This window comes from Oncorhynchus kisutch, linkage group LG29 (genome assembly GCF_002021735.2).
Source record: "Oncorhynchus kisutch isolate 150728-3 linkage group LG29, Okis_V2, whole genome shotgun sequence".
NCBI lineage: Eukaryota > Metazoa > Chordata > Actinopteri > Salmoniformes > Salmonidae > Oncorhynchus > Oncorhynchus kisutch.
In genome coordinates, this window is record NC_034202.2 from 29,733,921 (window position 1) to 29,754,535 (window position 20,615).

The following is a 20,615-nucleotide window of genomic DNA, read 5'->3' on the forward strand; positions in this document are numbered from 1 at the left end:
GCATTCATATATAAAATATCCCCATAGTCTAGTAAAGGCAAACATTTTGCTGATACTAGCCTCCTTCTGGCTTCAAATGAAAAACAGGCCTTATTCCTAAAATAAAATCCCAATTTCAGCTTCAATGGTTTTGTAAGTTATTGAATATGCAATTTAAAAGAGAGGCCGTCATCAATTAAAATTCCAAGATATTTATATGAGGTTACAACCTCAATCTCCTTGCCCTGACAGGTAGTAATAGGTGAAAGGTTCAGAGGTTTATTTCTTGCTTTAGAAAAAAACATTAGTTTAGTTTTGTCAGTATTGAGGATAAGCTTCAATTGACACAAGGTATGTTTAACAGTATAAAAAGCAGTTTGCAAATTCTGGAAAGCTTTTGTAAGAGATGAGGCACAACAGTAAATAACAGTGTCATCAGCATAAAAATTAAGATTCGCATTTTGGAAATTTTTGTCTAAATAATATTATTAATAGTGAATAAGAGAGGACCAAGTACAGAGCCTTGGGGCACACCATTAAAGACAGACAATTTAACAGACATAAGCCCATCAAATTGAGTGCACTGAGTTCTATCAGACAGATAGTTAGCAAACCATGCAACTGCATGCTCTGAAAGACCTACACTCGACAATCTCTGCCTTAGTATAGCATGATCAACTGTATCAAAAGCCTTAGAGAGATCAATAAAAAGTGAGACACAGTGCTGTTTTTTGTCAAGGGCTTCAGTGATATCATCTAAAACCTTCATGGCTGCTGTAATTGTGCTATGCTTCCTCCTGAAGCCAGATTGGTACATTGATAAAATAGAGTTAGTAAATAAAAACTATTTTAGCTGATGACTCACAAGGGTTTCAAGTATTTTCACCAGGGGCGACAGCTTTGAGATTGGCCTATAATTATTTAAAAGAGTTGGATCTCCCCCTTTTAAAAGTGGTAGGACAAATGCTTATTTCCAGATTTTGGGATTTTTTTTACATTCCAGGGTTAGATTGAACAGATATGTAAGTGGTTCAGCTATGAAATCAGCTGCCAGATTTAAAAAGCAGTGATCCAAAAGATCAGGACCTGCAGGCTTTCTCTGATCTAAGGATTTCAGGGCTTTATGTACCACCTGCACTGAGAATGGCAAAAAGCTAAAGGTTTGACCAGCTCTCACTGGTTCATCCACACAGGGTTGTACAGAGACGGAGGACACTAAATCAAACAGCCTACAAGATGATAGTGTTTGTTTTCATTTACATTGGAGAACAGCAGGCTTATATTTTGGGTTCTGATGGGGTACAACAGTTAAGCTTAGTTTCTGCAACTGGATCCTGGACTTCCTGACGGGCCGCCCCCAGGTGGTGAGGGTAGGTAGCAACACATTTGCAACGCTGATCCTCAACACTGGAGCTCCCCAGGGGTGCGTGCTCAGTCCCCCCCTGTACTCCCTGTTCACCCACGACTGCATGGCCAGGCACGACTCCAACAACATTAAGTTTGCTGACGACACAACAGTGGTAGGACTGATCAACGACAGCCTATAGGGAGGAGGTCAGAGAACTGGCCGGGTGGTGCCAGAATAACGACCTATCCCTCAATGTAACCAAGACCAAGGAGATGATTGTGGACTACAGGAAAAGGAGCACCGAGCACATCCCCATTCTCATCGACGGGGCTGTAGTGGAGCAGGTTGAGAGCTTCAAATTCCTTGGTGTCCACATCAACAACAAACTAGAATGGTCCAAACACACCAAGACAGTTGTGAAGAGGGCACGACAAAGCCTATTCCCCCTCAGGAAACTAAAAAGATTTGGCATGGGTCCTGAGATCTTCAAAAGGTTCTACAGCTGCAACATAGAGAGCATCCTGACCGGTTGCATCACTGCCTGGTACGGCAATTGCTCGGCCTCCAACGGCAAGGCACTTCAGAGGGTAGTGCGTACGGCCCAGTACATCACTGGGGCAAAGCTGCCTGCCATCTAGGACCTCTACACCAGGCGGTGTCAGAGGAAGGCCTTGAAAATGGTAATAGACTGTTCTCTCTACTACCGCATGGCAAGTGGTACCGGAGTGCCAAGTCTATGACAAAAAGGCTTCTCAACAGTTTTTACCCCCAAGCCATAAGACTCCTGAACAGGTAACCAAATGGCTACCCAGACCATTTGCATTGTGTGCTCAACCCCCCCAACCCCAACCCCTCTTTTACGCTGCTGCTACTGTCTGTTTATCTTATATGCATAGTCACTTTAACTATACATTCATGTACATACTACCTCAATTGGCCCGACCAACCAGTGCTCCCACACATTGGCTAACTGGGCTATCTGCATTGTGTCCCACCACCCACTACCCCCTTTTTACGCTTCTGCTACTCTCTGTTCATCATATATGCACAGTCACTTTAACCATACCTACATGTACATACTACCTTAATAAGCCTGACTAACCGGTGTCTGTATATATCCTCACTACTTTTATAGCCTCGCTACTTTTATTTTCAATTGTCTTTTTACTGTTGTTTTATTTCTTTATTTACCTACACACACTTTTTTTCTCTCCGCACTAGCCTGTAAGTAAGCATTTCACTGTTGTTTTCGCACACGTGACAAATAAACCTTGATTTGATTTTAGGCATTTAAGTTACTTTTCAAGAATCAATAGATATCATTAATTTAAGTCCAAAAATGGACATGTCAACTAAGGATTATTATAGCTTCTTTTTTTATCACACACTACTTGCTTTGAGTTGGAGAACCACAATCTTGCGACAAATATTTATTGGGTCACCATATGTACACAAGGGACATGCCTGTACAATACTATACAGAGGACTTCAAAACAATTGACATACATAATGCAAGGTCTATATGTTTTCTGTTGACACATTCAGAAGTAGGGGAATAAGTGATTCTCAGTGCTGGGTTTGAGTTTAGCTGGGAAGATAAACCGGAAATGATCGACACCGACTGAACCGACCACTTATCGTGGACTTTTTGCTGATGTCTTTCATTACGATAAGAAGCCTATACTGGAGAAATGTGAAGTTTGAAATTAAATGAGTCTGCTAATATGGGTGATAGTTAAATTGAACAATTGATAGCTACAACATTCAAAGTACTAGTAGTTAAGGTAATAAAGAACTGCTCCACATTAATGTTATAAACGTATTCTATTTATCATTATATGGATTTTTGTCTATCGCCCAGCTCTCGTTGCGTTCTCTAAACTGCAATTCAGGAATGGCTCTCAGCGAGACACGCCATGTCCAATTGAAGTGACAGGACATGGAACGACATTGACCCCGACTGTGGTGTCCTTCGTTAGCGTAATCAAGTGGGACATGACCACGGAGGACACCAATCAGACGTATTCCAGTCTTCAGCTGCTTCCCTGCGGCTTATTTCTTCATCTTCAGGTCGGCTTCTATGGCACAACGGCGCCCCCTGGTGCCCCCATCCTGTATAGATGGGCACAGAGAAGAGATGGGTTAACTCTGGTCCAAAGCAACCAGAAGCTTGAAAAACTAGCCATCACCCTGGAAAACACAGTCGTTCACACCTGTAACATGGACACCGGATGGACTGGCCATCATACTTTTGTGTTTGTAAATGAAAGGAAACATGGTTCCTGGGGCAGCAGGTAGCCTAGTGGTTAGAGCGTTGAAAGGTTGCAAGATCAAATCCCTGAGCTGATGAGATAAAAATCTGTTGTTCTGCCCCTGAAAAAGGCAGTTAACCCACTGTTCCTAGGCTGACATTGGGAATAGGAATTTGTTCTTTATTTAACTTAGGCAAGTCAGTTAAGGTCAAATTTAAAAAACATTTAGATTCAATGCAAATTACAAACCAAAATGCTTGTGTGCATGAAAGTGAGCCAATGTGTTTTCTGTTGCTATATGCCTGCATGTGTGTGTAGGAGCGAGTGAGAGAGAGAGAGGGGGAAGTGTAAGAAATGAAAATACTACCCACTGGGCACAGACGTCTGTTCCACGTTGGCTCAACGTAACTTCATTGAAATGATGTTGAAAAAGTTGATTCAAGCAGTGTGCTTCTACACCTGCATTGCTTGCTGTTTGGGGTTTAAGGCTGGTTTCTGTACAGCACTTTGATATATCAGCTGATGTAAAAAGGGCTATATAAATACATTTGATTTGAATTTGATTTGTGTGTGAATGTGAATACCCCAGCTGTAGTCTGACCAGTCATAAGCTGCAGAATGTGAATACCCCAGCTGTAGTCTGACCAGTCATAAGCTGCAGAATGTGAATACCCCAGCTGTAGTCTGACCAGTCATAAGCTGCAGAATGTGAATACCCCAGCTGTAGTCTGACCAGTCATAAGCTGCAGAATGTGAATACCCCAGCTGTAGTCTGACAGGTCATAAGCTGCAGAATGTGAATACCCCAGCTGTAGTCTGACAGGTCATAAGCTGCAGAATGTGAATACCCCAGCTGTAGTCTGACAGGTCATAAACTGCAGAATGTGAATACCCCAGCTGTAGTCTGACCAGTCATAAGCTGCAGAATGTGAATACCCCAGCTGTAGTCTGACAGGTCATAAACTGCAGAATGTGAATACCCCAGCTGTAGTCTGACAGGTCATAAGCTGCAGAATGTGAATACCCCAGCTGTAGTCTGACAGGTCATAAGCTGCAGAATGTGAATACCCCAGCTGTAGTCTGACAGGTCATAAACTGCAGACCAGGTACTTACAAAGAGAGAGAGAAGGAAGGCAGGAGAGGCCATGGGGACACTGTCCTGTGAGAGGACAAAGGATACAGTCAGAAAGAGGGATCAAAGACACACCCACACAGAAAACAAGGAAAGAAGAGGAGCAGTGGAGCACCCATCCCGACAACAGAGAACTACATACACCCACTTAAAAAGATACAGACCCATCCAAGAGAGGGTATAAAATAAATGCACACCACCACTCATGGACACTATAAATACTGTATACAATATAACCCTGTGGGCAAACATAGAGCAGCAGGTACAGAACCCATCTCACAGGAGTGGTTCAAGAACTGAGGCAACTTCTTTTCTTAAAACAGGTGGGAAACCAATTCCTCATTTGGATTATGAAGAGATTGTTGGAGCCATTTTTTGTGATTAACCAAATCTAAACATCCCAGTGACAATATGTACCATGTGACCAAATATGACATTTTGTAGCATAGCAACATTCAAATACTACAATAAAAATGTGATCCGCTAAATTGAAAATAGATTGTCTCCCTAAACCATGACCTTCTTTCCTGCTATCTACCAGCCAGAGCTAGAGAAACTGGAGAGGAACACAAGGTTGGAGTGTTGCCATGGCTGTCTTCACATACATTATATAACAAGCTGAGGTACACACACACAAAATACACGCGCACACAAACCCACACAAATACACAAAAAGCCAACAGACACAAACGCTGTGAAAGGATGGACAAGAAAGTGTGTGTGCGTGTGTCAGGTATGCATCAGATTGAGAGTTGTGAGAAATTTAACTGCGTGGACTCACAGTGACTTTTGTCTCACGTTCCTAAACTCAGCAAAAAAAGAAACATCCTCTCACTGTCAACTGCGTTTATTTTCAGCAAACTTAACATGTGTAAATATTTGTATGAATATAAGATTCAACAACAGACATAAACTGAACAAGTGCCACAGACATGTGACTAACAGAAATTGAATAATGTGTCCCTGAACAAAGGGGGAGGGGTCAAAATCAAAGTGACAGTCAGTATCTGGTGTGGCCACCAGCTGCATTAAGTACTGCTCCTCCTCATGGACTGCACCAGATTTGCCAGTTCTTGCTGTGAGATGTTACCCCACTCTTCCACCAAGGCATCTACAAGTTCCCGGACATTTCTGGGGAGGAATGGCCCTAGCCCTCATCCTCCGATCCAACAGGTCCCAGATGTGCTCAATGGGATTGAGATCCGGGCTCTTCGCTGGCCATTGCAGAACACTGACATTCCTGTCTTGCAGGAAATCACACACTGAACGAGCAGTATGGATGGTGGCATTGTCATGCTGGGGGGTCATGTCAGGATGAGCCTGCAGGAAGGGTAACACATGAGGGAGAAGGATGTCTTCCCTGTAGCGCACAGCGTTGAGATTGCATGCAATGACAACAAGCTCAGTCCAATGATGCTGTGACACATCACCCCAGACCATGACGGACCCTCCACCTCCAAATCGATCCCGCTCCAGATTACAGGCCTCGGTGTAACGCTCATTCCTTCGATGATAAAACGCGAATCAGACCATCACCCCTGGTAATACAAAACGACAACTCGTCAGTGCCTTACAACAGGCCGACAAGCCCTCAGTCCAGCCTCTCTCAGCCCATTGTGGACAGTCTGAGCACTGATGGAGGGATTGTGCGTTCCTGGTGTAACTCGGGCTGTTGTTGTTGCCATCCTGTACCTGTCCCGCAGGTGTGATGTTCGGATGTACCGATCCTGTGCCTGGTGTTGTTACACGTGGTCTGCCACTGCGAGGTCGATCTGCTGTCCGTCCTGTCTTCCTGTAGCGCTGTCTTAGGCGTCTCACAGTACAGACATTGCAATTTATTGCCCTGGCCACATTCCAGTCCTCATGCCTCCTTGCAGAATGCCTACGGCACGTTCACTCAGATGAGCAGGGACCCTGGGCATCTTTCTTTTGGTGTTTTTCAGAGTCATTAGAAAGGCCTCTTTAGTGTCCTAAGTTTTCATAACTGTGACCTTAATTGCCTACCGTCTGTAAGCTGTTAGTGTCTTAATGACCGTTCCACAGGTGCATGTTCATTAATTGTTTATGGTTCATTGACCAGGCATGGGGAAACAGTGTTTAAACCCTTTACAATGAAGATCTGTGAAGTTATTTGGATTTCTACAAATTATCTTTGAAAGACAGGGTCCTGAAAAAGGGACGTTTCTTTTTTTGCTGAGTTTATATATGCACAGGTATGGGAGCAGTGCATGTGTCTCAACTATTTTGTGTCACTGTCTGTGATGCAATTCAACAGTATTACCAGACATACATCTGAGGGAGTCGGGTTCCTATCTACTGTCATGAGTTTAACACCATCCAACCCATGAAGCCAACCAACCATATGGTCTCCATCCATGACAACTCACAGTGAATAGTGAAGGATATCAATGGGGAAATGGATAAAATGAACAGTGAAGCACAGATCATGTATTAAGAAAACACTATGGCTGACTTACATGTGCCCCATATAAAATCTAGGACACTGTGTTTTGCTGCCTGCCAATGGTAAGAGACTTGTGCCCTTTCCTTTCCTCTGAGGTTAAACGGACCCCTAATCTGGCTCTCCTTGCATCCCCAAATCCTCACCTTCCTTTCCTCTCCTGGACTCTCCATTCTGCCCCACTCTCTCCTCTCATTCTTATCTATAGACCCACTACCCCGTGCCGTCCCAATGAGCAGAACACCTTGTCCGAGGGGTCCTGCTTGCGGGTGCTCTCCCGGCCTCTCAGGCTTTTGGCGCTGACGCCAGACTCGGAGGTCTGCATGATGAGCTGTGTGGCCAGGAACTGCTGGATCTGCTCCAGGACATCCCTCTGCATCTCCAGGGCCATGTGGAACACGTCGTGGTCACAGCTGTTGTACATCACCGCGTTCTGGAACATCAGCATGATGTCCCGCTGGAACTCTGCCGTGGTGCGGATCAGACCGGTCTCAATGCTCTTCTTAATGGTGGACAGGTCCATGGGCCTGGGGTGGAGGAGAGAGAGGGGCGGAGGAGAGAGAGGGGCGGAGGAGAGAGGGGGGCGGAGGAGAGAGAGGAGCGTGGTCAGGTTGTCCGACAGATAGACTGAATGGGAAGGCCAAGCCAGCAAAGAAAGCACCTGTTCCCTGTGTCAGTGGTCAGTGTTTACCTGTTCCCCCTGTGTCAGTGGTCAGTGTTTACCTGTTCCCCCTGTGTCAGTGGTCAGTGTTTACCTGTTCCCCCTGTGTCAGTGGTCAGTGTTTACCTGTTCCCCCTGTGTCAGTGGTCAGTGTTTACCTGTTCCCTGTGTCAGTAGTCAGTGTTTACCTGTTCCCTGTGTCAGTGGTCAGTTTACCTGTTCCCTGTGTCAGTGGTCAGTCAGTGTTTACTTGTTCCCTGTGTCAGCGGTCAGTGTTTACCTGTTCCCTGTGTCAGTGGTCAGTGTTTACCTGTTCCCTGTGTCAGTAGTCAGTGTTTACCTGTTCCCTGTGTCAGTGGTCAGTTTACCTGTTCCCTGTGTCAGTGGTCAGTCAGTGTTTACTTGTTCCCTGTGTCATTGGTCAGTGTTTACCTGTTCCATGTGTCAGCGGTCAGTGTTTACCTGTTCCCTGTGTCAGCGGTCAGTGTTTACCTGTTCCCCCTGTGTCAGTGGTCAGTGTAAACCTGTTCCCTGTGTCAGTAGTCAGTGTTTACCTGTTCCCTGTGTCAGTGGTCAGTGTTTACCTGTTCCCCCTGTGTCAGTGGTCAGTGTTTACCTGTTCCCTGTGTCAGTAGTCAGTGTTTACCTGTTCCCTGTGTCAGTGGTCAGTTTACCTGTTCCCTGTGTCAGTGGTCAGTCAGTGTTTACTTGTTCCCTGTGTCAGTGGTCAGTGTTTACCTGTTCCCTGTGTCAGTGGTCAGTGTTTACCTGTTCCCCCTGTGTCAGTGGTCAGTGTTTACCTGTTCCCTGTGTCAGTAGTCAGTGTTTACCTGTTCCCTGTGTCAGTGGTCAGTTTACCTGTTCCCTGTGTCAGTGGTCAGTCATTGTTTACTTGTTCCCTGTGTCAGCGGTCAGTGTTTACATGTTCCCTGTGTCAGCGGTCAGTGTTTACCTGTTCCCTGTGTCAGCGGTCAGTGTTTACCTGTTCCCCCTGTGTCAGTGGTCAGTGTAAACCTGTTCCCTCTGTCAGTAGTCAGTGTTTACCTGTTCCCTGTGTCAGTGGTCAGTGTTTACCTGTTCCCCCTGTGTCAGTGGTCAGTGTAAACCTGTTCCCTGTGTCAGTAGTCAGTGTTTACCTGTTCCCTGTGTCAGTGGTCAGTGTTTACCTGTTCCCTATGTCAGTGCTTACCTGTGAACAATACTGTGGTACCCCGGGGCAATGTCATCAGTCACAGGCTGCAGGAATACATTAGCATACCTGCATCAGGAACACAGCAAATATATCACTTTCAAAAGCTGAAATGAGAGGCCTGGAGCATGGTGCAGGCAGGATCCTGTTATAGCCCGGGGTTCCATGAGTGAGATTCTTACCTATGATTGGCAGCTGCACGCCATACCAGCATGATGGCTTTTTTCCAGATCTTCTGAGCCTGTCTGGCCTCCTGGTCCTCACTGCACATTGAACTGAATAGACAGAGAAAAAGAGAGAGGGAGTTTTGACCAGATATAGACATGCTTGGTGGTGTGTGTGTGTGTATGTGTGGTGTGTGTGTGACTCACAACTGGGAGGAGGCAGGGCTGCTGGGGATAGAGTCTGCAGTGGTGTGGAGCTGCAGAGAGGAGGAGGCTGTGTGCAGACTGTAACCGTCCTCACTCTCACTGGCTGGGGGTTCCAGCTCGGTCTCCCCCTCTGCCTCAGACAGGTAGGCCTCTGCTCCGTCCCCCTCCTCATCCCCCCCATCCCCATCCAGGCCCTCTTTAGTCTCTGAGGCACTCCCCTCCTCTCCGTCGCTCACCCCCTCTTCCTCCTTCACGTCCTACACAGGTTCAGAGAGAGAGGGCGAGAGAGTGAGTTGGATATATCTACAGTGGATTTCAGGTTCTAACACAAGGACAACAGGTATCAGCAGCACAAGCCTGTTCTCTCCTCAGTGAGGGCGAGGTGTACCTTGGAATGTCTTCTTGTCATGGGGCCATCCTCGGAGTCTGAGGGAGAAAGAGAAAAGAGAAACAGAAAGTGATGATGAGAACAGATGGCAAACGTGTTTACTCAAGAGCTTGTGCCCAAGGCAGGTGTCTGGGTGTCTGTATGACTGTCAGTCTGATTTGCCAGGGCTTTGAGTGACCTGCATATGGGGTGTCAGCTCCTTGCTGCGTCCACTCTTCACTCTCACACCTGATGGTGGCGTGGGGAGAGACTGGGCTTCCCTCCCCATCGGCCCCGCCCATGGCCCCAGGCTGCAGACGAGCCCCAATAGCCTGGCTGTGCTCCAGCATCATAGACGAGCAGGAGGAGGAAGAGGAGGAGGGAGGAAGGCCGCTGATGCCCAGGGGGTGTGGGTACCCTGATGGACAGTTGTCCTGGCTGTCACATGCAGAGGTCCCACCCCTTAACTGCATGACCTCCCTCTTCATCTCCAGACTGCCAGCGAGGGAGGAGAGGTGTGAGGCCCCAGAACGGTCACATTCAGGGGACTTGAAGGGCCCTGGCTCCCAATGGCCAGACAGGGCATGGCCTGTCTCCTCACACAGGGACAGAGCAGCCTCCACTGCAGCCGCATCCAAAGCCTCAGTATTCTCATCACCCTGTAGGATGACAGGTCACAGCTTGTCACTGTAAAGACACCTCAGGAAAACCTATTAAATGTACTGTTATTAAGGAGAGGAGGCTGATATCACTATGGCTTTATAGGCAGAACAGTTGAGTATCATTCCGTAGCTGTGTTCCAATACTCATACTAACCGCTCTAACCCTACTATTTGTGACGTAAATTGAGTATATAGTATGCTTATTGGTCATAATATGGATATAGTTAGAATGCCAAAAGTTCCCGGATGTCATTCTACATTTGCCAAAATACGAAGTATACAAGCAGTGGACACCATTTCACTATTAATGCAATTCTTCCCAAAAATGGGCGTGGCGTCACAACGTTTTCAGATTTGAAAACAATGGCAGAAAATATGCAGCCCAAGTCCGATGAGAGCGTATACAAATGCAATGCTTTAACTAATTATGACAAATGTTAAGAAAATGTTGAGCAATGTAATAAAGTCATGACTTTTCAGCTAAGTTATGCTACAAGTTGTGTTGGCTGACAGTTTGTTGGCTACGCTATCCTTTACGCACCACATAGCATATCATTTCAGGTACCGGTATGTTAGCTAGATACCTAAAGTTAGTTAGCTACTAATACATCGAACTTGCCAGTTTAACTCTATGATATCTAACTAACTACCCAACATTTATTATCTTGATTATTTACGTCATTCCTAGCTAAGTGGTATAGTGCAGAATAATTGATGAATTTACGAACGCTCAACACCCATTGAATATGTCAGTAAACGTCGGCAAAAAAGCTGAATTAAATTGTTTTCAGCAGTTACAGTCACCAACGCTCTGGATAACATGAAAACAGACTAACCAGCTCTGCCAGGGAGAGAAAAATGGTCAGAGTGAGGTGTTCTCTCATTTGTGTCTGGAAGTAGCTAGCCAGTTAGCTTGTGTGCTTGACTGCCGTTGTGATGGTCAGAACGAACGCTCGGATCAACCCTACTCCTCGGCCAGAACGTCCAGTGTGCACTCTGAATACTCCGAGAGGGAAACGCTCGGAATTTACGAACGGACAAGCTGACAATGCTCGGAATTTACGAGTGCCCAGAATGCACTCTGACACTCCAGATTGAATTTACTAACACACCCGAAGTCGTAAAATGTCTAGCTAGTAATTTGTTATGCTAACAAGCTGTCAAAAGATTGCATAGCAACAGCATCAACTTCCGGTAGACAGACTTAGCGCTAATATGCTCAACTGAAAGGATACCGTTTGTTTACAGTATACTAAAATTAACTAATAGGATATAGTATGTTGTATATACCCATTAAGTATGTACAGTCGTGGTCAAAAGTTTTGAGAATGACACAAATATTAATTTCCAAAAAGTTTGCTGCTTCAGTGTCTTTAGATATTTTGTCAGATGTTACTATGGAATACTGAAGTATTATTACAAGCATTTCATACGTGTCAAAGGCTTTTTATTGACAATTACATGAATTTGATGCAAAGAGTCAATATTCACAGTGTTGACACTTCTTTTTCAAGACCTCTGCAATCCGGCCTGGCATGCTGTCAATTATCTTCTGGGCCACATCCTGACTGATGGCAGACCATTCTTGCATAATCAATGCTTGGAGTTTGTCAGAATCTGTGGGTTTTTGTTTGTCCACCCGCCTCTTGAGGATTGACCACAAGTTCTCAATGGGATTAAGGTCTGGGGAGTTTCCGAGCCATGGACCCAAAATATAGATGTTTTGTTCCCCGAGCCACTCACTTTTGCCTTATGGCAAGGTGCTCCATCATGCTGGAAAAGGCATTGTTCGTCACCAAACTGTTCCTGGATGGTTGGGAGAAGTTGCTCTCAGAGGATGTGTTGGTACCATTCTTTATTCATGGCTGTGTTCTTAGGCAAAATTGTGAGTGAGGCCACTCCCTTGGCTGAGAAGCAACCCCACACATGAATGGTCTCAGGATGCTTTACTGTTGGCATGACACAGGACTGATGGTAGCGCTCACCTTGTCTTCTCCGGACAAGCTTTACCCCAGTCCTCAGCAGTCCAATCCTTGTACTTTTTGCAGAATATCAGTCTGTCCCTGATGTTTTTCCTGGAGAGAAGTGGCTTCTTTGCTGCCCTTCTTGACACCAGGCCATCCTCCAAAAGTCTTTGCCTCACTGTGTGTGGAGATGCACTCACACCTGCCTGCTGCCATTCCTGAGCAAGCTCTGTACTGGTGGTGCCCCGATCCCACAGCTGAATCAACTTTAGGAGACGGTCCTGGCGCTTGCTGGACTTTCTTTGGCACCCTGAAGCCTTCTTCACAACAATTGAACCGCTCTCCTTGAAGTTCTTGATGATCCGATAAATGGTTGATTTAGGTACAATCTTACTGGCAGCAATATCCTTGGCTGTGAAGCCCTTTTTGTACAAAGCAATGATGACGGCACGTGTTTCCTTGCAGGTAACCATGTTTGACAGAGGAAGAACAATGATTCCAAGCACCACCCTCCTTTTGAAGCTTCCAGTCTGTTAGTCGAACTCAATCAGCATAACAGAGTGATCTCCAGCCTTGTCCTCGTCAACACTCACACCTGTGTTAACGAGAGTATCACTGACATGATGTCAGCTGGTCCTTTTGTGGCAGGGCTGAAATGCAGTGGAAATGTTTTTGGGGGATTCAGTTCATTTGCATGGCAAAGAGAGACTTTGCAATTAATTGCAATTCATCTGATCATTCTTCATAACATTCTTGAGTATATGCAAATTACCATGATACAAACTGAGGCAGCAGACTTTGTGAAAATTAATATTTGTGTCATTCTCAAAACTTTTGGCCACGACTTTAGTATACAGTATGTTAGAATGGGTATTCGAACACATCTCATGTTTTTAGGTGTGTGAGGCGTAGAAGGAGCACCTTGTCCTCGATGATGGCGATGATGTCCCCCACTGTCTCCAGGTCCAATTCTTCTGCCATGTAGGACACTGTCACTAGGTCTTCTTCTGTCCCATCCCCTGGGCCAGGCAGGGAGGCCTCCACCTCATTCCCTCCTGTACACACACACACACACACACACACACACACACACACACACACACAGATTACTAACAGTCTTACATGATTCAAATCCAATCTCTGGGTAAAGACAGCAGACTGAGGACATAATCATGGGGATGTGCTTCATGTTTGAGGAGGTGAGATGGACTGACAAGTCATGTACAGGAGTCTGGTGTTCAGGTGACAGACTGATCACACACTTATGGCCACAATCTGATGACAGACACAGAGGAGATGCTTGGTGTTGACGAAAGAATGAAGAGGATGGATGGGCAGTGATTGTACAGTATAGAAGCAGAGAGAGGGAGGCAGGAAGGGAAAGGGAGAGACCTGTGTGTAGTGAGGCGGGGGAGTCCATAGTGGGGGGTGCAGCAGTGAGAAGGACACTGGAAGAGTCTGTGCTGCTGGCCAAGGAGTCCAACGGAGTTGAGAACTGAGGCCCAGCCTCCAGCAGACGAGAAAGTGTAGGGGCACCTAACGCACACGGACACACACACACACACGGACACACACAGAGCGTGCAGAGAGCAGGCAGAGCCTTGATCTAATCAAAATGCAACGCTAAGCAATACTACATTTGAACTATTAGATGGGGAAAACGTTTGTTGACTTGATTGAACTAATTTATGCGGTAAAAATGCTGTGATTAGTTAAAATTACGAGCTCTTTTTTGTATCGTGGTAATCAGACAGTTTTAAGCAGAAATAGTATGGTAATTGGTCAAATTTAATATGTGGGGAATTGTTGATATTGCTAAAAAAGTTGTGATCGCAAAATTGCAAAGTCCTGGAGGGACTGATAAGTGTGAGTGTGTGTACCTGTTGCTAGACTGCCAGGTAGAACAGAGCCTGTGAGCTGTAGGTCATGTGCTATTGTCATATTACCAGGCAGGTCACCATCTCCAACCTATAAGACAAACACAGCACTCTGTAGCTGCAAGAGGATTCATCTGACGGTGTGTCTGAGATGTTCAAATGGCTCTGGGTAGTTACATTTTATGAAAGTGAACAATCTCTATGGAATACTATTTCCTCTCAGACATACCAGTCTGGGGCTTGTGGGTAGGAGACTGCCTTTCTTCAGTAGCTCAGAGAGGAGAGGGGATGGTGGCGGCGTGGCTTTCTGGCCCAAGAGCTTCTTTTGTGGGGATTCATCCAGAAGAGGGCCCAGGCCTGACTCTGCACCACCCAGCCCACAGGCCTCAGTCAGGGGCATGAACCCTGCTACTCCTGGTGCCTACAGAGAGGAGGGGAGAAAATGAAGTTGGGAAAAGGGAACAGGGGGAGAATAACATGCAAAGGAGAGGCAGGCAGGCCGAGGAAAAGGCATTCTGTGTAGCACGTTCCACCACATCTAATTGATATCAAATCAAGAATGTTTCTACTGAACTCCAATCATCTCTCTACCTGCCCCTGCCCCTGCCCCGTTCCCCTGTAGCTGACAGGGACTCACAGTCACTGAGGTGCTGGGGTCCTCGGGTGTGCTCTGGGGTGTGTCCCCTTGGCAGAACTCGAGGCTTGGCGAGCCGCACCCCAGGGGAGAGCGCACGGTCACACTGGGCACTCTTTTAGGGGTGTTCTTCACCGCCTGTCTGGCTGGAAGGGGGGTGGGGCGGCGGGGTGAGACTGTTCTTAGTTTGACCAATCACACTACAATTGATCTACTATTCACTTTGACCACCTTTGTGGCTGTGTACACATCTATCTCAGCCTTCGATATACTTTCTGATAGAGCTCCTCATCCAAACCCCTTGGCATGATGTTTTTTTATTTCAACATCCCCTGTGGGTTTATTGAATCATTGAAGAAACATAACTCCATCTTCATCAACCTGTATACTATCTGGTATATTGTGTTTTACAACGTTTGGAGTGAGACATATACAAAGGGGTGCCCATGGAGCAATAGCAGAAAATACGGTTATATTTACTGAGTAGAATAAGAAAAGCTACAGGCAAAAGCAGCTGGTGGTATGCATGAAGTGGGTTATCTGTTACCTAGATAGGCTGTGTCTGTGACCTTCCTTTTCATGTCTGCCTCGTCCTGTTCCTGTTTCTTCTTCCTGACAGGCACAGAAAGTCAAGTTTTTCAGAAAAATGCAAATATACATGTAAATCACAGGTGGCTAGTGGCACCTTAATTGAGGAGGACAGGCTCATAGTAATGGCTGGAACAGAATTCATGGAATGGTATCAAACACCTTGTTTCCGTGTGGTTGATACCATTCCATCCAGTCCATTCCAGCCATTATTATGAGCCCTCAGCAGCCTCCTGTAAATAGATAAAGAAATAGTAACAGAGGCAGACAGATAAAAGGGTCATACTGCACAATCTCTCCCCATAGATCCTCTAGCTTGGAGTCCAGGTGCCCGGCTTGGATCAGCTCTGCCTCGGTCTTCAGCTTCCTGTGAATGCAGCAGGTCAACAACTGACATCAGAGTTGGGTCAATCAAGTAGCAGAAAAAAGATCTACTGAAGGCCATTATAGTCTCTTGAATAGATTGTCCCTCTATCAGAGATTGCACACAGGGAAAGTGGAAGACCTAGTCCGTTGTCCAACTGAATGTATTCAACTGACGTGTTTTCCTCTGCCTTAATTCGACATCCATGTCATTGGTGCCCGGGGAACAGTGGATTAACTGCCTTGCTCAGGGGAAGAACGACAGTTTTTTACCTTGTCAGCTTGGGGATTCGATCCAGCCCAACGCTCTAACCACTAGGCTTACCTACCTGCCACAATATGTGTACCTGTGCTTCTCCTGTGTGTCTTTGATCAGTCTCTTCAGTTCATCAATCCTCTCTGCCGTGAGCCTGCGGACGATCACATCCTCCACCGTCTCCACCACCTCACCTTTCTCACCACGTTTCCGTCTGGGGAGAGATACCGTGCCATAAACATAAGCCATCCAGACAAGATCATGTTATCCATAATCCAATGCCTCCCCCTTCACACTAACATACTACCCATGTTCTCCAACCCCCCTCTGATCATAGGAAATGCAACAGCAGAACCATCACAAATCCAGCCACACACAGAAAACTGCTGTGCTCACTTTGGGGTCTCTGTTGTCTCCAGGAGCTCTGAGTACTGGGAGGCGCAGTGCTAGAAGAAAAAGAGAGAGATAGGAAGAGAGAAGATAAGCCAATTATTTCCTTTATTTCAACAGGCTGCATATACAGTGGGGCAAAAAAGTATTTAGTCAGCCACCAATTGTGCAAGTTCTCCCACTTAAAAATACGAGAGAGGCCTGTAATTTTCATCATAGGTACACTTCAACTATGACAGACAAAATGAGAAACAAAATTCCAGAAAATCACAATGTAGGATTTTTAATTTATTTATTTGCAAATTATGGTGGAATATGAGTATTTGGTCACCTACAAACAAGCAAGATTTCTGGCTCTCACAGACCTGTAACTTCTTCTTTAAGAGGCTCCTCTGTCCTCCACTCGTTACCTGTATTTTGGGCACCTGTTTGAACTTGTTATCAGTACAAAAGACACCTGTCCACAACCTCAAACAGTCACACTCCAAACTCTACTATGGCCAAGACCAAAGAGCTGTCAAAGGATACCAGAAACAAAATTGTAGACCTGCACCAGGCTGGGAAGACTAAATCTGCAATAGGTAAGCAGCTTGGTTTGAAGAAATCAACTGTGGGAGCAATTATTAGGAAATGGAAGACATACAAGACCATTGATAATCTCCCTCGATCTGGGGCTCCATGCAAGATCTCACCCCGTGGGGTCAAAATGATCACAAGAACGGTGAGCAAAAATCCCAGAACCACACGGGGGGACCTAGTGAATGACCTGCAGAGAGCTGGGACCAAAGTAACAAAGCCTACCATCAGTAACACACTACGCCGCCAGGGACTCAAATCCTGCAGTGCCAGACATGTCCCCCTGCTTAAGCCAGTACATGTCCAGGCCCGTCTGAAGTTTGCTAGAGAGCATTTGGATGATCCAGAAGAAGATTGGGAGAATGTCATATGGTCAGATGAAACCAAAATAGAACTTTTTGGTAAAAACTCAACTCGTTGTGTTTGGAGGACAAAGAATGCTGAGTTGCATCCAAAGAACACCATACCTACTGTGAAGCATGGGGGTGGAAACTTCATGCTTTGGGGCTGTTTTTCTGCAAAGGGACCAGGGCGACTGATCCGTGTAAAGGAAAGAATGAATGGGGCCATGTATCGTGAGATTTTGAGTGAAAACCTCCATCAAGAAGGGCATTGAAGATGAAACGTGGCTGGGTCTTTCAGCATCACAATGATCCCAAACACACCGCCCGGGCAACGAAGGAGTGGCTTCGTAAGAAGCATTTTAAGGTCCTGGAGTGGCCTAGCCAGTCTCCAGATCTCAACCCCATAGAAAATCTTTGGAGGGAGTTGAAAGTCCGTGTTGCCCAGCAACAGCCCCAAAACATCACTGCTCTAGAGGAAATCTGCATGGAGGAATGGGCCAAAATACCAGCAACAGTGTGTGAAAACCTTGTGAAGACTTACAGAAAACTTTTGACCTATGTCATTGCCAACAAAGGGAATATAACAAAGTATTGAGATAAACTTTTGTTATTGACCAAATACTTATTTTCCACCATAATTTGCAAATAAATTCATAAAAAAATCCTACAATGTGATTTTCTGGATTTTTTTCTCATTTTGTCTGTCATAGTTGAAGTGTACCTATGATGATAATTACAGGCCTCTCTCATCTTTTTAAGTCGGAGAACTTGCACAATTGGTGGCTGACTAAATACTTTTTTGCCCCACTGTATGTACTGATGGCAAACAAATAGTGCTAGGGAAAGTAGAGTTAATGCAAAGGACCCATGCCACCTCTCTCACACAATCAACCCCTGTCCATAAGGTTACTGATTCATCATGGGCACCAAATGCAAATCTTTTTCAGATAGCTAATTTCCGATTTATACGAAATTGTTTGACTACAGAGGTAGCAAAACTGTACTTCAAATCTATGATACTCCCCCACTTAACATACTGCTTGACTAGTTGGGCCCAAGCTTGCTGTACAACATTAAAACCTATTCAGTCTGTCTACAAACAGGCTCTCAAAGTGCTTGATAGGAAGCCCAATAGCCATCATCATTGTCACATCCTTAGAAAGCATGAGCTCTTGAGTTGGGAAAATCTTGTGCAATACACCGACGCATGTCTTGTATTCAAGATCCTCAATGGCCTGGCTCCCCCTCCACTCAATATTTTTGTTAAACAGAAAACCCAGACATATGGCAGCAGATCCACAAGGTCTGCCATGAGAGGTGACTGTATAGTTCCGATAAAAGGAAAAGCACCTTAGGTAAATCTGCATTCTCTGTGAGAGCTTCCCATGTCTGGAATACACTGCCATCAGACACACATAACTGCACCACATATCACACTTTCACAAAATGCTTGAAGACATGGCTAAAGGTCAATCAGATTTGTGAACATGGTCCCTAGCTGTGTGTTGCCACTCTCCATGTTGTCTGTTGTCTGTAGCTTGTGAGGTGTGGAAACACTTTGTTGCTTTTATGAATTTTGTCTTGCTGCTTTTTGTTTTATGCTGCTCTGTCTGTATGCTACGTCTTGCTTGTCCTATGTTGCTCTGTCTGTATGCTGTGTCTTGCTTGTCCTATGTTGCTATGTCTTGCTTGTTCTATGTTGCTATTGTCTATATTGTAATTGTTTTTAATAACCTGCCCAGGGACTGCGGTTGAAAATTAGCCGGTTGGCTAAAACCGTCACTTTTACTGAAATGTTGATTAATGTGCACTGTCCCTGTAAAAATAAAAATAAACTCAAACTCATGCTATCATCAGGTTCTTGATTGTTCATGGTGTTCATTTATTGGAGCATATCCTACCTTTTGTGAGAACCAATCAGGGGGTCGTCCTGACTCTGCAAATGGTTTGATGGCTCGACTGACAGACACCCTGTGGGTATGGATAGATATCCTATTATTGCATAATCACAATTCCTATTCAACTGACCAATTCTATTCCAAAATCTTTTCTCACATTATCAATTGTGTGACAGATGGACGAATGCATGTTTCCATTACTGGAAGTTGGTGGCTGGCTAAGATTCGACTGGTCTGTCCAAAAACATAGGAACAAGTAACATGATGTAGGCCTAAACATGTGCTGCTTTACCAGTTCTGGTCCCCGCTCTTCATGACAGAGGTAGCCAAGCACAGCTTCTCCCTCACCGACCACGGCTCCTTTGCCCCCATGGAGAGCAACTTGTGTTCTGCAGATAAGGAGTGGAGGGGAAGTACGGGTATGGACAGAGTCAGTACAGGACATGTAATATTCATAAAATACCAATTCTGGTAATCACATCCTATTTTACAGGTCAGGATGTCCCAGGATCCTGCAAAACAAAACCCATTGTTGTCAACTAGGTACAACTATTATGAAATAAACTTTCAGATAAATAGCTGAGGCGGTTAGGCCACACTGAATACCAAGCAAAGCCATGTATGGAGGAGGGGTGAAAATAAATGTTGCGCTTCCTAAAGCTAAGCTACCATCTTGAGAGCTGTTACAAAATGCCGAACGAATGTTTCAAAAGTCACGAAGCACTCATCTCAACACCTTTTTAATCAGACATACGGAAGGATGAACTTCCGCACAAGCACCTACTAGCAATATTTTGCTAGTGACTTAGAATAGCTAGCTAGCGAGCTTCTGCTAACTGGTCAGCTAACGTTGTCTAGCGAGAAGGGAAGAGTGAGCCATTCATTCAAAGCTCATGCCAGCATGGGTAGGCTATTAAGAATTCACCGATTTGCAATGCCGTGTAACGTTACATCATCCACAAGACTATAGTGCAAACGACTCATGAACATCTGGTTGCCATGCATTAAAAATCATATAATTTGACAACAGGCTCATTTACTCACTTCCAACCCCGCTCGCCATCTTCTTGTTATACAGCAGATACTGTACTCACTCCACCCACCCACTAGGTCTACAGTAAACCAAGTTAGATCATTCAGATTTAAAAAAGAGAACATGTTTATTTTGCGTAGACTCACTGTGGCTGCCGCTGTGTAGAACTATAATTATATGTACATTGTCTGAGCTATTTCATGTTTTCTTTGCATTATATGTACAGCATTGCAGAGCGACGAGTCAAATAACTACACGGTTAAATTGTCC

At 45.3% G+C, this 20,615-nt stretch overlaps 1 protein-coding gene across 5 annotated transcripts; it reads right to left on the minus strand.

Annotated features, from left to right (window-relative positions):
- Positions 1-2,728: 2,728 nt before the first annotated feature.
- On the minus strand, positions 2,729-20,611 carry brd8a (bromodomain containing 8a). Of its 5 annotated transcripts, XM_020466081.2 has the most exons (20): positions 20,357-20,611; positions 19,605-19,701; positions 19,316-19,385; positions 16,501-16,550; positions 16,196-16,318; positions 15,772-15,852; positions 15,445-15,509; positions 14,901-15,043; positions 14,493-14,684; positions 14,267-14,354; positions 13,779-13,922; positions 13,308-13,441; positions 9,960-10,419; positions 9,782-9,819; positions 9,394-9,650; positions 9,205-9,297; positions 9,023-9,091; positions 7,417-7,699; positions 4,694-4,738; positions 2,729-3,439 (listed from the first exon to the last, which is right to left on the minus strand). In XM_020466081.2, the coding sequence occupies exons 1-20, from the start codon at positions 20,373-20,375 to the stop codon at positions 3,380-3,382; spliced, it is 2,511 nt and encodes an 836-aa protein (XP_020321670.1). In that variant the 5' UTR covers positions 20,376-20,611; the 3' UTR covers positions 2,729-3,379. The 5 variants fall into 5 exon arrangements, with proteins under 5 accessions (XP_020321670.1, XP_020321672.1, XP_020321668.1 ...); XM_020466083.2 differs by lacking the exon at positions 4,694-4,738; XM_020466079.2 differs by lacking the exon at positions 20,357-20,611 and having other exon boundaries at positions 19,605-20,289.
- Between the last annotated feature and the right edge of the window lie 4 nt (positions 20,612-20,615).